The sequence below is a fragment of the Ambystoma mexicanum genome, chromosome 7p (genome assembly GCF_040938575.1).
Source record: "Ambystoma mexicanum isolate Mex_15411 chromosome 7p, UKY_AmexF1_1, whole genome shotgun sequence".
NCBI classification, from domain to species: Eukaryota; Metazoa; Chordata; class Amphibia; order Caudata; family Ambystomatidae; genus Ambystoma; species Ambystoma mexicanum.
In genome coordinates this window covers 644401011-644415955 of record NC_090939.1, presented here as the reverse complement: position 1 = coordinate 644415955, position 14945 = coordinate 644401011, and the positions used below count along the sequence as shown (strand labels likewise).

At 46.3% G+C, this 14945-nt stretch overlaps 1 protein-coding gene across 1 annotated transcript in view; it reads right to left on the bottom strand.

The window, feature by feature from the left end:
• LOC138526213 (ATP-binding cassette sub-family C member 5-like) overlaps positions 1-14945 on the bottom strand; it is a 2857657-nt gene that overhangs the window by 254672 nt on the left and 2588040 nt on the right. Inside the window, exon 25 of the mRNA XM_069636680.1 lies at positions 6293-6452. Within this exon, the coding sequence (XP_069492781.1) occupies positions 6293-6452 (160 nt within the window). The remainder of the gene's footprint in view (positions 1-6292; positions 6453-14945) is intronic.

Here is a 14945-nt window from a genome sequence, read left to right as displayed (position 1 = left end):
AACAATGTCAATCCCTACCCTCTCAAATGGGACTCCCACAACTGGGAGAGGCACTAAAGGTGCCACATTCTTGGAACCGACCTTACCAGAAGTCTGGCAGGTATGGCAGCTCTTACAATATCTATCTACTTCAGCCCCCATCTTTGGCCAATAAAAGTAGAGTGAGAGCCTTTCCTTGGTCTTCTTGAAACTCAAGTGACCAGCCAAAGGTATCTCATGGGCTAGTTGTAAGAACTGTTGTCTGTTCTCTTGTGGGACTACAAGGCGTTTGTAGTCTCCAGGTTCAGACTCAGTCGGTTCACTGTAGAAGAGGCCATCTTCCCAGAGTAACCTATACTTCCCAGGCTCTTGCCCATCAGCCTGAGAAGCTGCCTGGTGGCGGAGACCTTCCAGAGTTGGACATTCTCTTTGCCCCTTACGAAAAGCTGCCCTGCTAGGCCCACCTTCTGCCAGTAAAGACTGCAGCTCAGGATGGTCCTCAGGGTCCAAATCTCCAATAAGGTTGGGGCCTCCTTCTAGCTCTTCCTCAGAGTCTAGCTCAACCACACAGGGTTGTACCTCCCTCTCAGCCTCAGCTGGAGGTGGAGTTACAGGTGTAACTTTGGACAACCTAGGGGAAGTCCTTGTTGGAAGCACTGGAGTGCTTGCTGCTGGCTTTTTCCTAGGAGTCTTGGGTTGCCCCTTTGCTCCTGATCTGGTTGTTACTGCAGTAAGTTGCTCCAGTGGGAGAGGAGTGATTTCTGTCATCATCTCCTGAGATAACCCTCTCAGGGTTTTCTCTCTTGCAGGTTTTGTGAGCTCCTGTAACCTTTTGCTAGGGGGTCTGGGGGTATGTGATACAACTCCAAGAGCTTTGAGGTCATTACCCAACAGAACCCTACCTGGCACTTCACATTGTACACTGACAGGTATTTTTACAGCCATATCATTACATTGGATGAGAACTGGTAACTGGGGACACATCTGCACAGGCCCACCAGCTAACTTGGTGAGGCATTTGGGTGCCTTAGCAACATCCTCTGCCTTGAAAAATGATTCATCCACCACAGTTATGCTGGCTCCAGTGTCCCTAATGGCAGGAGTCTCCTGACCATTCACCTGGACACTGTCCTTATAATACTCTTTAGTATTATCTGGGATAGAGTTATAGACATCTAAATTCTGTTGTTCCCACAACCCCAGAGAGACTAAAGAAACACTAGCTGAGACTCCAGTGGGTTCATCAGCTAGTAATAGAAAGTTTCCACTTGCCATATGTACTTCCTCTTCTGGAGCGAAGGCTAAGGAGGCAAGCTGGACCCCTGAAGGTTTACCCTTACATCTGGGATCTCCTTTCACATGGTCAGTAGCCTTACAAACAAAGCATGAGCCAAAGGCTCGCTGGAATGGGGGCTTGTGCTGACCTCCTTCTGGTCTGGGACCAGGAGGTACACTAGCCTGATTTGGTTTCCCTTGTGGCTTACCCTTATAGTTTTGTTTGGGGCCCTCTTTGGAATTTGTAGTATTAGAATTTTCCTTGGAGTCCTTTTTAGGCTGTTTCTCCCCATCCTTCTTCTGAGTGACCCCAGAATCCTTGTGAGTGGCCCTGTTGGCAACCCACAAGTCAGCAGCCTTAGCTAGTTTCCGGGAATCTAATTCCCTGGAATCAGCCAAGTGTTGTCTGAGCTCAGGAGAGCAGGCATCATAAATAGTCTCCAACATAAACAAATTCTTCATACCTTCATAAGTGTTCACCTTGTAACCCTTAATCCATCCCTCTAAGTTTTTCAAACATTCACTCACCCAGGTAGCCCAAGGGGTACCATCATGCTTTTTGAGGCTCCTAAACCTCTTAAGATACTGGGAAGGGGTCTTCCCAAACCTAGCTATCAAAGCTAGTTTCACACATTCATAGTCCTTCCTATCCTCCTCCCCCATCTCCATTACCACATCAGTTGCAACAGGGGGAAGCCTAGAGAACAACCAGGTGAGTAAGTCATTTCCTGTGATGTTCTGGAGCCCATGATTATATTCAAACAGAGACAACCAATCCAACACATCCAACTTAGGCTCATACATACCAATCAATTCTTTAGGCATCCGGGGTCTTTTAGGACTGGAACTTCTAGAGGAGCCAGAGAGAGAAACATTCTCAACAGATCATTTCTTCATTTCTAAGTCATACTTGAGCTCCATTTCCCTTAGCCTTAGTTCTTTGTCAGTTTGAGCATTAAGTTTCTTATACTCCAATTCTAGTTTCATTTTCTCCAGTTCAAAGTACTGAGGACTAAATGTGGGACCTGGTAAAGGTCTAATAGGTACATCAGGTAGAGCAGGCAGAGGCCTAGGGGGGACAGTTACAACAGCCTCACCCTCCTCTTCTGACTCTTCCTCAGAATCATCAACATTTTGCTCCATGTTAACTTCAATACTGTCATCTACAGTTGCTGGAGTGGTAGGTTCCTCTGAACCATCACCCAGACTTTGGTTAGCTAACAATCTTTCAATCAGCTCCATTTTCTTGCCCTTAGTAAGGAGATCCTTATGTTTACAGAGCACTCTTAAACAGTCAGCAATTTTGGCTGCAAGGGACTCTTGACTATAGCTTTCTATAACTGACATGTTAGAGGATTACTTTTACAGTGCTAAGCTTTGTGGTTAGTTGCACTAAGGTATTCAAAGCACAATAAAATGTATACTCAATACAAATCCCACCGCTGTACACCAGTGTTAGGCAGAAACCTGTGCAGTTCCCTTGGGGAACACTGCAAAAGATTTAAGACCACAGGTATAGCAGTAAACCCACTTGGTAGCAGTCTGTACCACCCAGATTTACCTGGTAGCTGTGGCTGAGCAGTCAGACTTCCCTCAAGAAGAGTTAGGCAGTATGCAAAGTATACACAATATGTACTCAGACACAATAGCACAAGCAAACACTGACCAGAGCTTGGTTTCAAAAGTATATAGTTATTTATTTTCAAGTACATATAAGTTGAAAACACTCTAGCAAAAATATAGTAAAACACTCTAAACACAGTTATATGGAAAGCAGTCCCAATCCTTATTCCTATCTAGACAACTCTAGGTTAACACCACATAATTCAAACAGAGGTGAGCGCTTAACGTTAGATGACACTCTAGTAGGTAAAAAGAAGGGAGAAGGAGCAGAATTAGGTTAAACACACCACTCTAAGGTCCAGAACACTTGAAATAGGCTCAAAGAAGTACTAAGTCACAGGTGAGCAAAAGTCACTAGGCAGGGCCCACTCTTAGAGTAGCCGGAGCGAAAAATGTGCCCAAGATCACACTGTTATTAGGGATTCAAAGTCTTGCAAAGAGTTAGAAAGAGTTTAGAGTGGCTTAGAAAGTTTAGCCAGGGTGTCCCAGGCACTCCCAGGTTCGAAAGCCGGGGGCTAAATCTACCCCGTACAGTCGGTGGCAAGGGAAGCCAGGCGGAACACGGTACCTTAAGCGGAAAGGGTCCTCCAGCGGTGGCAGTTGTTCCAGGCAGTGGCAGCAAGGCTCGACGTCGGTCAGGGGAGAAGAAGTTCTCGCTGAAGAGCAGAAGAAGAAGGTCGTTGCACTGCCCGGGAAGAAACCAACCGCGGAGTCCTCCGGTTAAAGGGTTGTACCGACTTTCGTGGTTGGGGTAAAAGTGGTGGGGTTCCGGTTGCCGGGGTGCTTGGCACTGGCAAGGCGGCCACGAGATACCTCGAGAAGCGAAAAGAAGGCGAAAACTGGTTGTCCCCACCAGTCAAGGGAAGGAGCCACTCCGTTAAGAGTTCCCCTCGGTCGTCGGGAAAAGTGGTGAGACGGTTCAGCAGGGCTCCACCGGGTGGTGTCGTCGAAGCAGGTCGGCTCAGCTCTTCCCTCGTCGGATTCTTGGTCCTGTGGCGACTTCTGAAGTTCCAGTCCCCAAAGCCCTGCTTTTATGCAGCAAACCCCCATTCACCCAGCCTAGCTGTCACTCAAACATGCTAAGTGGTGAGCCGGCCGGCTCACCACTTGGGCCAATCAGGACGGAGTGCGACTTGAGTTACCAAGGTAACTCAGTCCAGGGTGCCTAAATCCCCCTCCACCCCTCCTAAGTACCCCAGACAGAGTGGCACCACTTTGGAGGGCTTCTGTGGAGAAGCCCGCCAAAAGTGGAACAAAGGGCTCCACTTTGGGTCAGAGTTACAGAGGCGAACGCCAACGCCATTTTAGGATCAAGTTTTGGCAAAAAGTCCCAACCGGAGTTATAATAATAAATATATAAACCGGCGGTATGTTTAAGGCTACCGTAAATAAATAATTAAATGTGTTAGCCTAAAACAATGGGAAATCCCATAGGAAAATATTCGCGGTCGAATATAAAAAGTAGTTTCCACTGCCACCAGCCAAAACTCGATCAGGGGGGACGGAGACGTGCCCCCTCGACTAACAGACCCTGGGGCAATCGAATTGCCCCAGCCAGTACGTCCACAATATGATGGTTTGTACTGGTTCTGTTCAGGATTCAAGACTAGCAAAGTCTTTGGTGACTTTACATGCCCTGGGAGACAGTAGTCAGTCCCAGGGTATGGAGTCTATGTTGGGGAGTCCCTAGGACACCCCTGGGTCACGGCACAGAGGGTGCTGTGTAACCCACATCACAAAAATACATGAGGCCCTATGGAGTAAAAGACCCCATAGCCCATTCAACACAAGGTTTAACCAAGAAAACACACTTCAACATGTCCAAGAGTGAGGGTAAAAGAGTCTCACTCTTGGCAGGAGAAAAAAAAGAAACCCCAGAAATCCAGCAAAGCTGCTGGGGGACTCACTAGGTAGGGAAATTCAGCCTAAACAGAGAATTCTCCCTAACACCTGCCCACCCACACTTCATCTCACACTTCTCCCTTTTCTCCCCAACGTCTTGTTTCACTTTGTCAAATCATCTCCTTCCCAGCCCCACCACTGTTTTGTATGTCCTAAATCAAATCGCATATACTCTGAAGCAGTTCTCTCTGCTTGCAACACCGTGCAAAACACTTAAATAAATAAACACTGGCGATAAAGGATGTCTTTCTTGGTGCTGAGTTCTCTGCATTCATGAATCTAATGTGTCTTGCTTTGTTTGCTGGACCCGGCTGTGCTTAATAATCTGAATTTACTGTCGTCCGTCATTACTGCCACCTGATATTTGGCTTCCTCCAGGTGATACCTCCAAATCAGAAATATGTCATGTAGTTCTAGCTGTTACTTCTCAATTATTGAGTAGTTTCTTTCCATCGGATTGAATTTGTGGGAGTAGTGGGATATTGGAAGAATATACTTGCTTGCTTATCTTGCTGAGATAACACCACACATAGTGTGCATCATGAGGGATTCATATCCGCCATGTAGGGGGATCTGGATTGGTGTGTTGTAGTATAGAACTGTGGTGAATCTTCTCTTCATAGTATCATATTTAATTCACATTTTGTCGTCCCATACAAACAATCTCCCTTTATTTTGAAGCCCTGAGAGAGGGGTGATGATACTGGAGTACCTGTCTATGCACCTGCAATAGTAGTTGGCAAATCCCAGGAACCTCTGCAGTTCTCATAGATTCCTGGGTATTGTTTGTTCCAATATAGAAAAGATTTTGCCAGGGTCCACCTCAGCTCCTCTAGGAGAAGCACATATCCTAAAAGGGTGATCCTAGTTTTGTGAAACTCATGCTTTGAAGATTTAATCAAAAGGTTGTGTATGACGCTTTAATGCTTCCTGGATGTGTTGGACGAAATGAGTGGTCACATCAATAAAAACAAGCATGTCATCCAGATTTAGATGTACATATTGGCCTAGGATGTCACAAAATATGTTGGAACGGGAAGTACAGGAAAGCTGCTGGGGCATTAGAAAGCCTTAACAGCATGACGCAGTACTTGAAATGTCCACAACCAGAACAGAATCTGGTCTTTCACCACCAGAAAGAACTTGCACTAGAATGTAGGCACTACAAAGTTCTAGTTGACTGTATATATAGGCATGCTGCCCCTGGTCTAGAAGGACATCGATCAGCGGTAAGCCGTAACCTATATTACAGAGATCTCATTGTGTTGTCTATAGTATATACAGGACATAAACGACTTCAACAGAGGATAAAACAGCCTTTAAGAAATTGAAACAAGGCTCAGCCGCTGGTCCTGACAGCTTACAAAGTGAATTTTATAAAAACCTTTCAAGAAGAGCTTTATCACCACCTGATCAGACTTAGGTAACATTTATATATTTGCCATTGCAAAAGTGCACTGCAACAAGTGTAGAGATTTTATTTGTTACGATACTTTACATTTGAGGTACGCACCTGACATCTCCAGTAAACAGAACTGGTTCCTGTGGAATAATAGACAGTTTCTTTCTCAGATCCTCAAGTCCAATTTTACTGATGCAGACGCCATCGATGTAGATTGAACCGGCCACCAGTTCAACCAATCTAAAAAGTGTCACACCCAAGGAGGATTTACCTATTGCAAACAACCAAGAACACGTGATATGTTAACAAAAATAATAGTGGCATAGAAATATTGCATATTGTATCACATATTACATGGTATAAGTAGATTATTTTCCCCCCAATGTTTTTGTTGTGGCTCATCCACCAATCAGCAATTCTTTTATGTTCATGGAAGTTAGATGACGAGACAGTCTGAACTAAGTACTGAAGTACTAAAGAATACACATTGCATGTGAATACAGACACTAAGGACCATATACACAATGTGTGTGGAATTTATTCCTACATGCTCTATATGTTCATTTCTTTTTATGTGTCAGTCCTGATTTCGGGCGTCTGATTGGTTGACTGGATGCTCGTTTTTAAACACTTGCAGACACTAAATGTATTACATTTTCTTTCTTTTGATTAGTTTAATTTACTTTTGATTATTATTTAATTGTAGCTGTTTTACGGTCATCAAGCGTGCCTGGGCTTGACTTTGGAGGCCGGCGTCTCGCACCGGTTGGGCTCCCTTTGTATTGTTTCTTTCAAGCTCCCACAAACACTCTGCTGGAGTCTGTTACTTATTTCCATTCCAAGCTTTTACTAGGATTTACAATTTCGAGGCTTATAAACCAACCCTGTTGTTCTCCTGGGGACCAGGCGCTGTGGTAAGGACCACATACAAATTTTGTGTGGATTTTATTCTTTCACTTTATTTTATGTTAATTGCCTTTTATGTGGCAGTTCTGATTTCAGGCGCCTGATTGGTTGACTGGATGCTCGTTTTTAAACACTTGCAGACACTAAATGTATTACATTTTCTTTCTTTTGATTAGTTTAATTTACTTTTGATTATTATTTAATTGTAGCTGTTTTACGGCCCTTAAGCACGCCTGGGCTTGACTTGGGAGGCCAGCCTATCGCACCGGTTGGGCTCCCTTTGTATAGTTTTTTTTCAAGTTTGCACACACACTCTGCTAGAGTCTGTTATTCATTTCCACTCCAAGCTTTCACTCTGACTTGCATCATCAACAGAATGGCGACATCTATAAATACTCCTCCCTGGGAGTGCAGAGACCGAAATGCTCACTGAAGTCCCACCCAAGTCCTGCCGAAGTCCAGCTCATCAATGCTTGTCCGCGTGAAGACAGAACTATGGGCTTCTGCTGTTAAGTACTGGTGTTATGCATTGCGCTGCCCTTTTGGGTCTAGCCGCCAAGGACACCATTTTTTGTGCAGGAATGAAGTGTATTGCTCAAGCTAACTGTAGAACTGTTTGCAAACCTGTGTTGCACGCCTGTTTGCTTAATGCACAATCTTTGCCAGCGCATACGTTAGAAATGTTTTCATTTATGCAAGGCTATACCCTTGATTTAGTGTGTGTAACAGAAACATGGTTTACTGCCACAGCGGGACTTGATATGGTCAATTCTTTTTACCTGCAGACTATTCTATTTACATATTTATCACAACACCAGCCACCCTGGCGATGGTGTTGCTTTAATTGTTTAAAAATGTTTAAACTGTTCAATCCTACCCTGGATTCTGGATATAGAAATGTAATCCATGCTAGTGAGAATCTAACCTGCTCCCACTTCTACTTTCCATTTTTTTATTGTATCGGCCACCATAATTTAGATTGAACTTTCAAAAGGAGTTTTTTCCAAATATATCTGTTATGCTCACCTGGTCTCTGCAGAGACATTGGGGCACGGTTGCAGCCCTCCCAGGGATGAAACTCCTCTTGTCTGTTACTCCCTCTGCGTCTGTGTGGGGAACTGTGGTGATGAGCAGTGCGGTTCCTGCGTGAATATAAGGGGGGTCGTATGAGTATGCAGCCTGTGGTCCCTAACCCCTTCTCCAGACCTCTTCTCCCTGGATGTGGCTTCCCTTGGGTTGCACTATTCTTGAGGCTCACCTGCTGAATGATGATGATGAGCTCCCTGTCCTGCTGCTTCTGGCAGGGGCGCTTGTTGAAGGGAAATTAGTTCCTTCACTGGTCCCTTGTCGTGGAAGTCCAGGCCCGCTGCGACTAGTCCACTTCTCTTGTTGGCAGTCATACGTTCTGTGCAGGGCTAAGGTATTCGCTTGCTACTTTTGAAATACATCTTAGTAATCCAGGTATTCAACGGGTAAACTACTAGTGAGACCTAATACGATTCCTTTCTTTGAACTTGGTTTAGTGTGATCTTTCACTAAGCATTCTTTGTTGAAACAGGTGTTAGCACAGTCTGGGGGAAAAGACAGAACTCTTTTACGCCAGTCGATTTTGGGATTATGGGTTTTCAGCCAAGGCATTCCTAATATCATTTGGAACTGAGGAGCGCCAATGAGATCGAAGGTGATGTCCGCTTGGTGACCTCCCTGACACAGAAGCGTAACTTTTTCGGTATAATGCGTCACTGGGCCAGATGATAAATGAGATCCATCAACCGCTGTAACATTTTCCGATCTCTGCTTCTGTCGGAGAGGAAGACCTATCCGGATAGCCAAATCTTGGTCAATGTAATTCCCCACAGCTCCACCGTCAATATATGCTTCTAAAGCATGCATTTTTGATGGGTGTTTGTGGTCTACCAAGAGCACTGGGATGACTAGGTGTGAGGTCTGTATTGGTTCCTTTTCACCGCTCGACAAGTGGACCCCTATGCTTGCCGGGCGTTGGAGTTTCCCGAGTCCAGTTCTTCTTCTTCACTCTTGTCAGTTGCTCCGACTGTTCTCCTGGGTGGTTTCACCGGACATTCTCGGAGAAAGTGTCCTGCTTTGCCACAATACAATCAGAGCTGTTTCTGTCTTCGTTTTTTCTCTTTCCGCCTTGGTGAGAGGGCTCTGCAAGCCCCCGATCTGCATTGGTTCCGACCGTTCATGCGGCTTGGCCTGATTCTCACGGGGTCGCACATAGACCGACCGCCCTTCAGCTCTGGCTCTATCCATTTTCTGATTCTGCAATCTATGATCAAGTTGAACTTTAGGTCAATATATTCAGCACATCCCTCCGGGGGATTTACTACTTGGGCTAGAACATCCTTAAACTCCCCTTGTAATCCATGGTGAAAGAGCGTAGTTCTTTTTCCCTCCGGCCAATTTGCTTGGACTATAAGACGGTTGAAGGAGGCGATGTAGGTTAACAAATCTTGGTTACCCTGCCGGAGTGACAATAATTTGTTTTCCAGAGCCTGACCTTGGAGCGCAAATAGTTTCTACATTTTGTGCGGAAAACCCCCAAAGTCCAGAAGCAAGGGGTCATCTTGAGTTACCAAGGGTATAGACCAGTCCGCCGCACTTCCTCCCAAATATGAGTACAAATGCCACCCTAGATTCATCGTTGGGGAAGGCCCCAGGTCTGCACAGGAAATGAAGGCAGCATTGATTCATGAATACAGCATACTTATTTGGATCACCAGTGAAGCGTTCGGGCGGAGCTAAGGGAAACGCCCCTCAAAGAACCACCTGTACAGGCGTTTGCGTTGACTATGGTGGCGGAATAGGGTGGGCCAGCCCCGGTAATGGGGCTTGGCCAGCCTGTGCTTGGAGCATCTGCCTTGCTAAATCGTCTGTGCATTCTCGATTCACAATGAGGTCCCTCCTTAAGGCATTGATTTCCTGTCTTGAGGCATGAAATTCAGCCCATAACTCTCCCAGTAACTGGGCCAACTGGTCAGTTTCTGAAGTTTCCATAATGCCCGGGCAGAGATTCATAGGGGGCTTTGCGTTCTGTTACGCTCACCTGGTCTCTGCATCTGTGTGGGGAACTGCAGTGATGAGCAGTGTGGTTCCTGCGTGAATATAAGGGGGGGGGGGCGTATGAGTATGCAGCCTGTGGTCCCTGACACCTTCTCCAGGCCTCTTCTCCCTGGATGTGTCTTCCCTGGGGTTGCACTACTCTTGAGGCTCACCTGCTGAATGATGATGATGAGCTCTCCGTCCTGCTGCTTCTGGCAGGGGCGCTTGTTGAAGGGAACCGAGTTCCTTCACTGGTCCCTTGTCATGGAAGTCCAGGCCAGCTGCGACTAGTCCACTTCTCGTGTAGGTAAGTGTTTACCTTGTTTCCACTTGCCCGCTTGTCTTCTGACTGCTGTAATTGTATTTGTAAAGTTTGTTCTCAGTCCTTTGTATATAATGTCTCTTTTCTCTGTTCTCTCCCCTTGCAGGTGGTGTAGCGGTAGCTGCGGTAGAAGAAGCGGAGCCAGCGGTACGGAGGAGCGGGGCTGAGATGGTACGACAGCTGGTAAGTAGCCTTTAATGGTGCCTTATGATGCGCGTTGGGTTTTAAATGCGGTGCAACCCTGGGTTGGGTGTTTTTGGGAGTTCTAACCTTGTCGTGTCTTCTTTTCTCATTTCAGGACTTCGGCTTTGTGGGACAGAGAGCGCAGGTGCTGCAGTGTCGATTCAGGATCTGCTAAGAAGATGGAGCGTTGGTGTGAGATGCGAGCCAGGGTCCAGGTAAGGATGCTGTTGTTGCAGGATAACGAGGTAAGTAGCTGGTCCAGGCGGCGGTGAGCGTCACGTTGCACGGAGGTGCAAAGTAACGCAAAATGTTTGTTTGAGGGATCGGTGGGTTTATATAGTCTTGTTCCCAGACACGCCCAGTAGCTCTGGTCTGCCTGCTGCCACGCCCTGCCACACCCGATGAGTCAGCACCTGAAGACCAGGCATAGGGAGTCACACCCGATGAGTCAGCACATGGGGATGTTCTCTGGAATAAAGGCTTCCAGCACCTGGAAAGTTCTTGGAAAATAAAAGCACTCCAGCACTGAAGTAAAATAAAAGCACTCCTGCATTGAAATAAAGTGTTCATGCTCACATCTCTATATGAGCATGGCGCCAAAGGCCAAAGGCGCCAGGACTGAGTCCAGCCAGGGCCCCTGTGTTTGAGTCCCAAAGGGAGATAAGTGAGTCAAGTGACCCATTGCCCCCGTCACTAGATGGTGTGCTTTTTGTGTTCTGGGGCCCGTGGCCGTGACAATATCGTCTCTTTCTCTTTTATATAATAATGTGTGTATTTTAGGAGACTTTCATTTTTGGGCTGATTCCCTTGATTGTTCGGCAGCATTCTCCATCTTATCTTGTGTGGAGAATCCATTCCTGCTGCAACTAGTCACAGGTTCTACTCATACAAGGGGACATACTGTCATGCCTGCGCCATGGGCGCACACATTGGCAACCATCATGGACTATTTGTAATTCATTTATCTTCAGAATACTCTTGGAACAACCCCTATTCACACTTTGGTACTTAATTCCCATTTGCGTGACTTTGGTGCCTTCTTATATAACTCAACTAACTACATGTACCACAATGCACCTTGCTACAGCTATCAATTCCTGGCCATTCCCATTCGTCAGCATTGGAACCACAATCCCCATAAGCCCTAGGGATCAGTGCTGCTTCCACCATCTCAGGACCAGAGAGGGAGGAGGCAGATTGTTTTCAGGTGTGCTGCTCCAGGTGCTGCCAATTAGCCTGCCTCAGTACAGGGCAGGGCGGTATTTAAGCAGCTGCCTGCAGGAGCTCAGTCTCTTGCATCAAGAGTCCTCCCAGCCCCTTTTTGCCCTTTGTCTCGAATTTGTATGCTGTTCCTGCTGCTGCATTTTCCTGCTTTTGTTCCAGTGCTCTTTCTGGGCTTCCTGCCTTGCAGCCTGCTACACCCTGCTGCCTACAGTCCTAGCCTTTTGGGCTCCCTGCCTCACAGCCCTGCTCCTCTGGGCTTCCTGCCTTGCAGCCTGTTACACTCCGCTGCCTACAGCCATAGCCTTCCGGGCTCCCTGCCCCACTGCTCTGCTCCTCTGAGCTCGCTCCTTGCTGCTCTGCTCCGCTGGGCTCCCTGCCTTGCAGCCTGCTACTCTCTTCTGCTTTCAGCCCTGACCCTCGGGTCTCTCTGCCTCTATGCCCTGGACCGTTGGGTTCGCTCCTTGCTGCCCTACTCCTCTGGGCTCTCTGTCTGCCGCCTACTACAGCTCTCAGTCCTGCTCCTCTGGACTCTCTGCCTAGCAGCCTACTACAGTCCTCTGCAATCCACTACAGTTTTTCTGTACCTTGTACCATTTGGTACTGCAGCCCTGCTTCCTTGTTTGCAGCCCCCCTCTTTCCTGGCTGCTGCTCCCTTGCTCTCTTCTTTGTTGCAACCCCTTGTTCTTGATCCCTGTCCTTCTCTTCCTTGACTCCTCTGTCCTCCCCTTTAGTTTACCCATTTCCATTGTACTGGTTCTTCCTTCATTCCCTTCTGCTAGATTTCTCTTAGACTTCCTTGTCCCTGGTTTTTTCTGTTCTTGTGTCTCTTGTGTCTTATGTTGATCCTTTGTACAGAGCTTGACAGTTGGTTTCCGGCAGGCCACTTCTGCCCCTTCCCTTGTCACGTTTTCTGTTTAACAGACACCCACAGATGTTGTTCCCAGCCATGAGCAGACAGAGTGGGCCTCTGTAATAGTAATCCGTGCAGAAGGCTGGAGTTTCCAAAGGTCCGTGGAACACTCTTTTTCCATATCTGCATACACCCCAAGAGGGAATCCAGTTTGTTTGTATCTTTGTATTTCCTGCCCCTTTCTGTTCACAACTACAGTTGCCTACTTTTCTTTCTTGATGAGTTTCCTGCTGTGTGTGTACTTATCTGTCACCTTACATCAACAAAGCCACCCAAACCCTACCTGGGGGCCCTGTGCCACTCTTGACGAAGTGCCATCCTTGACACATACCCTTGATTTAATTTTCTAATCCCCAGATTTATGTTGTGTTTTACCAAGGCATTCTCTTTTGTGGATTGACCATTTATTAATCCCTTTTAAGATTGCTCTTCCTTTGCCAATTACAAAGACAGCTCAGCATAAAGTTTTGCAGAGAGTGTGACACCATGTTGAACCAATGATGCTGGCACAACAAATAAAGTAAATAAAGTAAAATTATCATGCAGTAAGAAATTAACCTCAACCTCTTCCTTTAACGTTAACTCGGCTCAAAACAGCTTTGTCAGTAGCCGCTAATAAGTTGGCACCCTTTAAATTGGCAAAGAAAACTGCAAGTCCTTAAGATTGAGGCTATTAGGGAAAAACATCAAGAACCAAGTGTTTGTTACATCATCGCTGTCACCTCTTTTATTGCCAGAGGATGGGACTCCTCTAGAGAGGTTCGAGTGTTTTCAACTATCAGTCCTTCTATGGCGGTTAAAGCTGTGCAATGTTTAAAATCAGCCTCTCCTTTAGATGAGATCCCTCTCTTCATCTTTACATCCATAGCTAATGAGATAGGTGAGCTTCTTGCTGAGGCCCCTAACTCGTCTCTTTTGCATGGGTCTATTCCTGTCACTCTGAAACATGCATTGTTCATCCCTTTACCTAAGGAGCCATCTTTGGATGCCACAATGTTGGCAACTACTGCCCAATTACTTTATACACTTTTTTATGAAGTTGTTGGAGCCGTAGTTACTCCATAGTTTAGGTCCTTCTCAGAAGGTAATCTACTTCTTGATTCTGCGCAACTGGGTTTTCGCCTGCTCATGGGTGCCAAGTCTGTCTTGGTCACTGTCCTGGACGACCTGACACAAATCAAAGATGATGTCGGTGTGGCAGACCTTATTTTATTCGACGTGTTAGCCGCCTTTGATACTATTCATCACAACATCCTTTTAGCTAGGCGCTGTTGTATTGGCATCTCTGGTAGTGTTTATGACTGGTTTAAGTCTTTCTTTGGACATCCCTGCAAACAGTCTGTCTCTCTGGACTCATTTAGGTCACCTCGTGAGGCTTTGGCTTGTGGCATCCCCCGGGGGTCTGATCTTGCCTCACTTATTTTTAGTGTTTGAGCTCAATCCCTAGCTTCTCTACTCCCTTCCTTTTGATTTTCGTTTTTTCTGCTACGCCGTTCACACACAGATCCTTTTTCGAATGGATCTTGAGCGGGACGGTACGGCTGACTGGTTAAGAGCCTGCTTATCAACAGTGAGTAGCTGTATGGGCCAAAACTGGCTCCAGCTGAATGCGGGGTAAACAGAGGTGCTAGTGGCAGGCCTTTGGTGGCAGCTCACTGCTGGACATCAGATCTTTGGCTGTCAGATCTTGGCCCCCTGCCCTCTCCTGTGGAAGTTGTGAAAAGCCTAGGTGTTAAGATCTTGCCCAACTTGTAATATGATTAATGTGTACACCTAAACCCTTGGGGGAAGGGTATTGGTGAGGGTAAGAGACCCTATTAGTATTATATAAAACATGTGTCTTTATCCCTATAGAGATCTTCAGGAAGATCAGGGTTTTAGAAGGTGGAAATCCTCACCACTTAACACACAAACTGAATCATCTTGCCCCCGATGAATGTCCAGAGTTATTTGGCCATAAAGGACAGAAACATGTACAAGTTGGCCTCTTAGTATAGCATGAGAGAGTGTAATCAGTTTATCCATGCTAGCAAAATTCAGAATTGGTATTACAGTGGATTTGTATTGTATAACCTGTTGTGTATGCATGTTGCTTTCATTTACTATTTGTGTATTAGACTATGGTTTTATCCATTAGGTTTTAGGGTTATTATAGA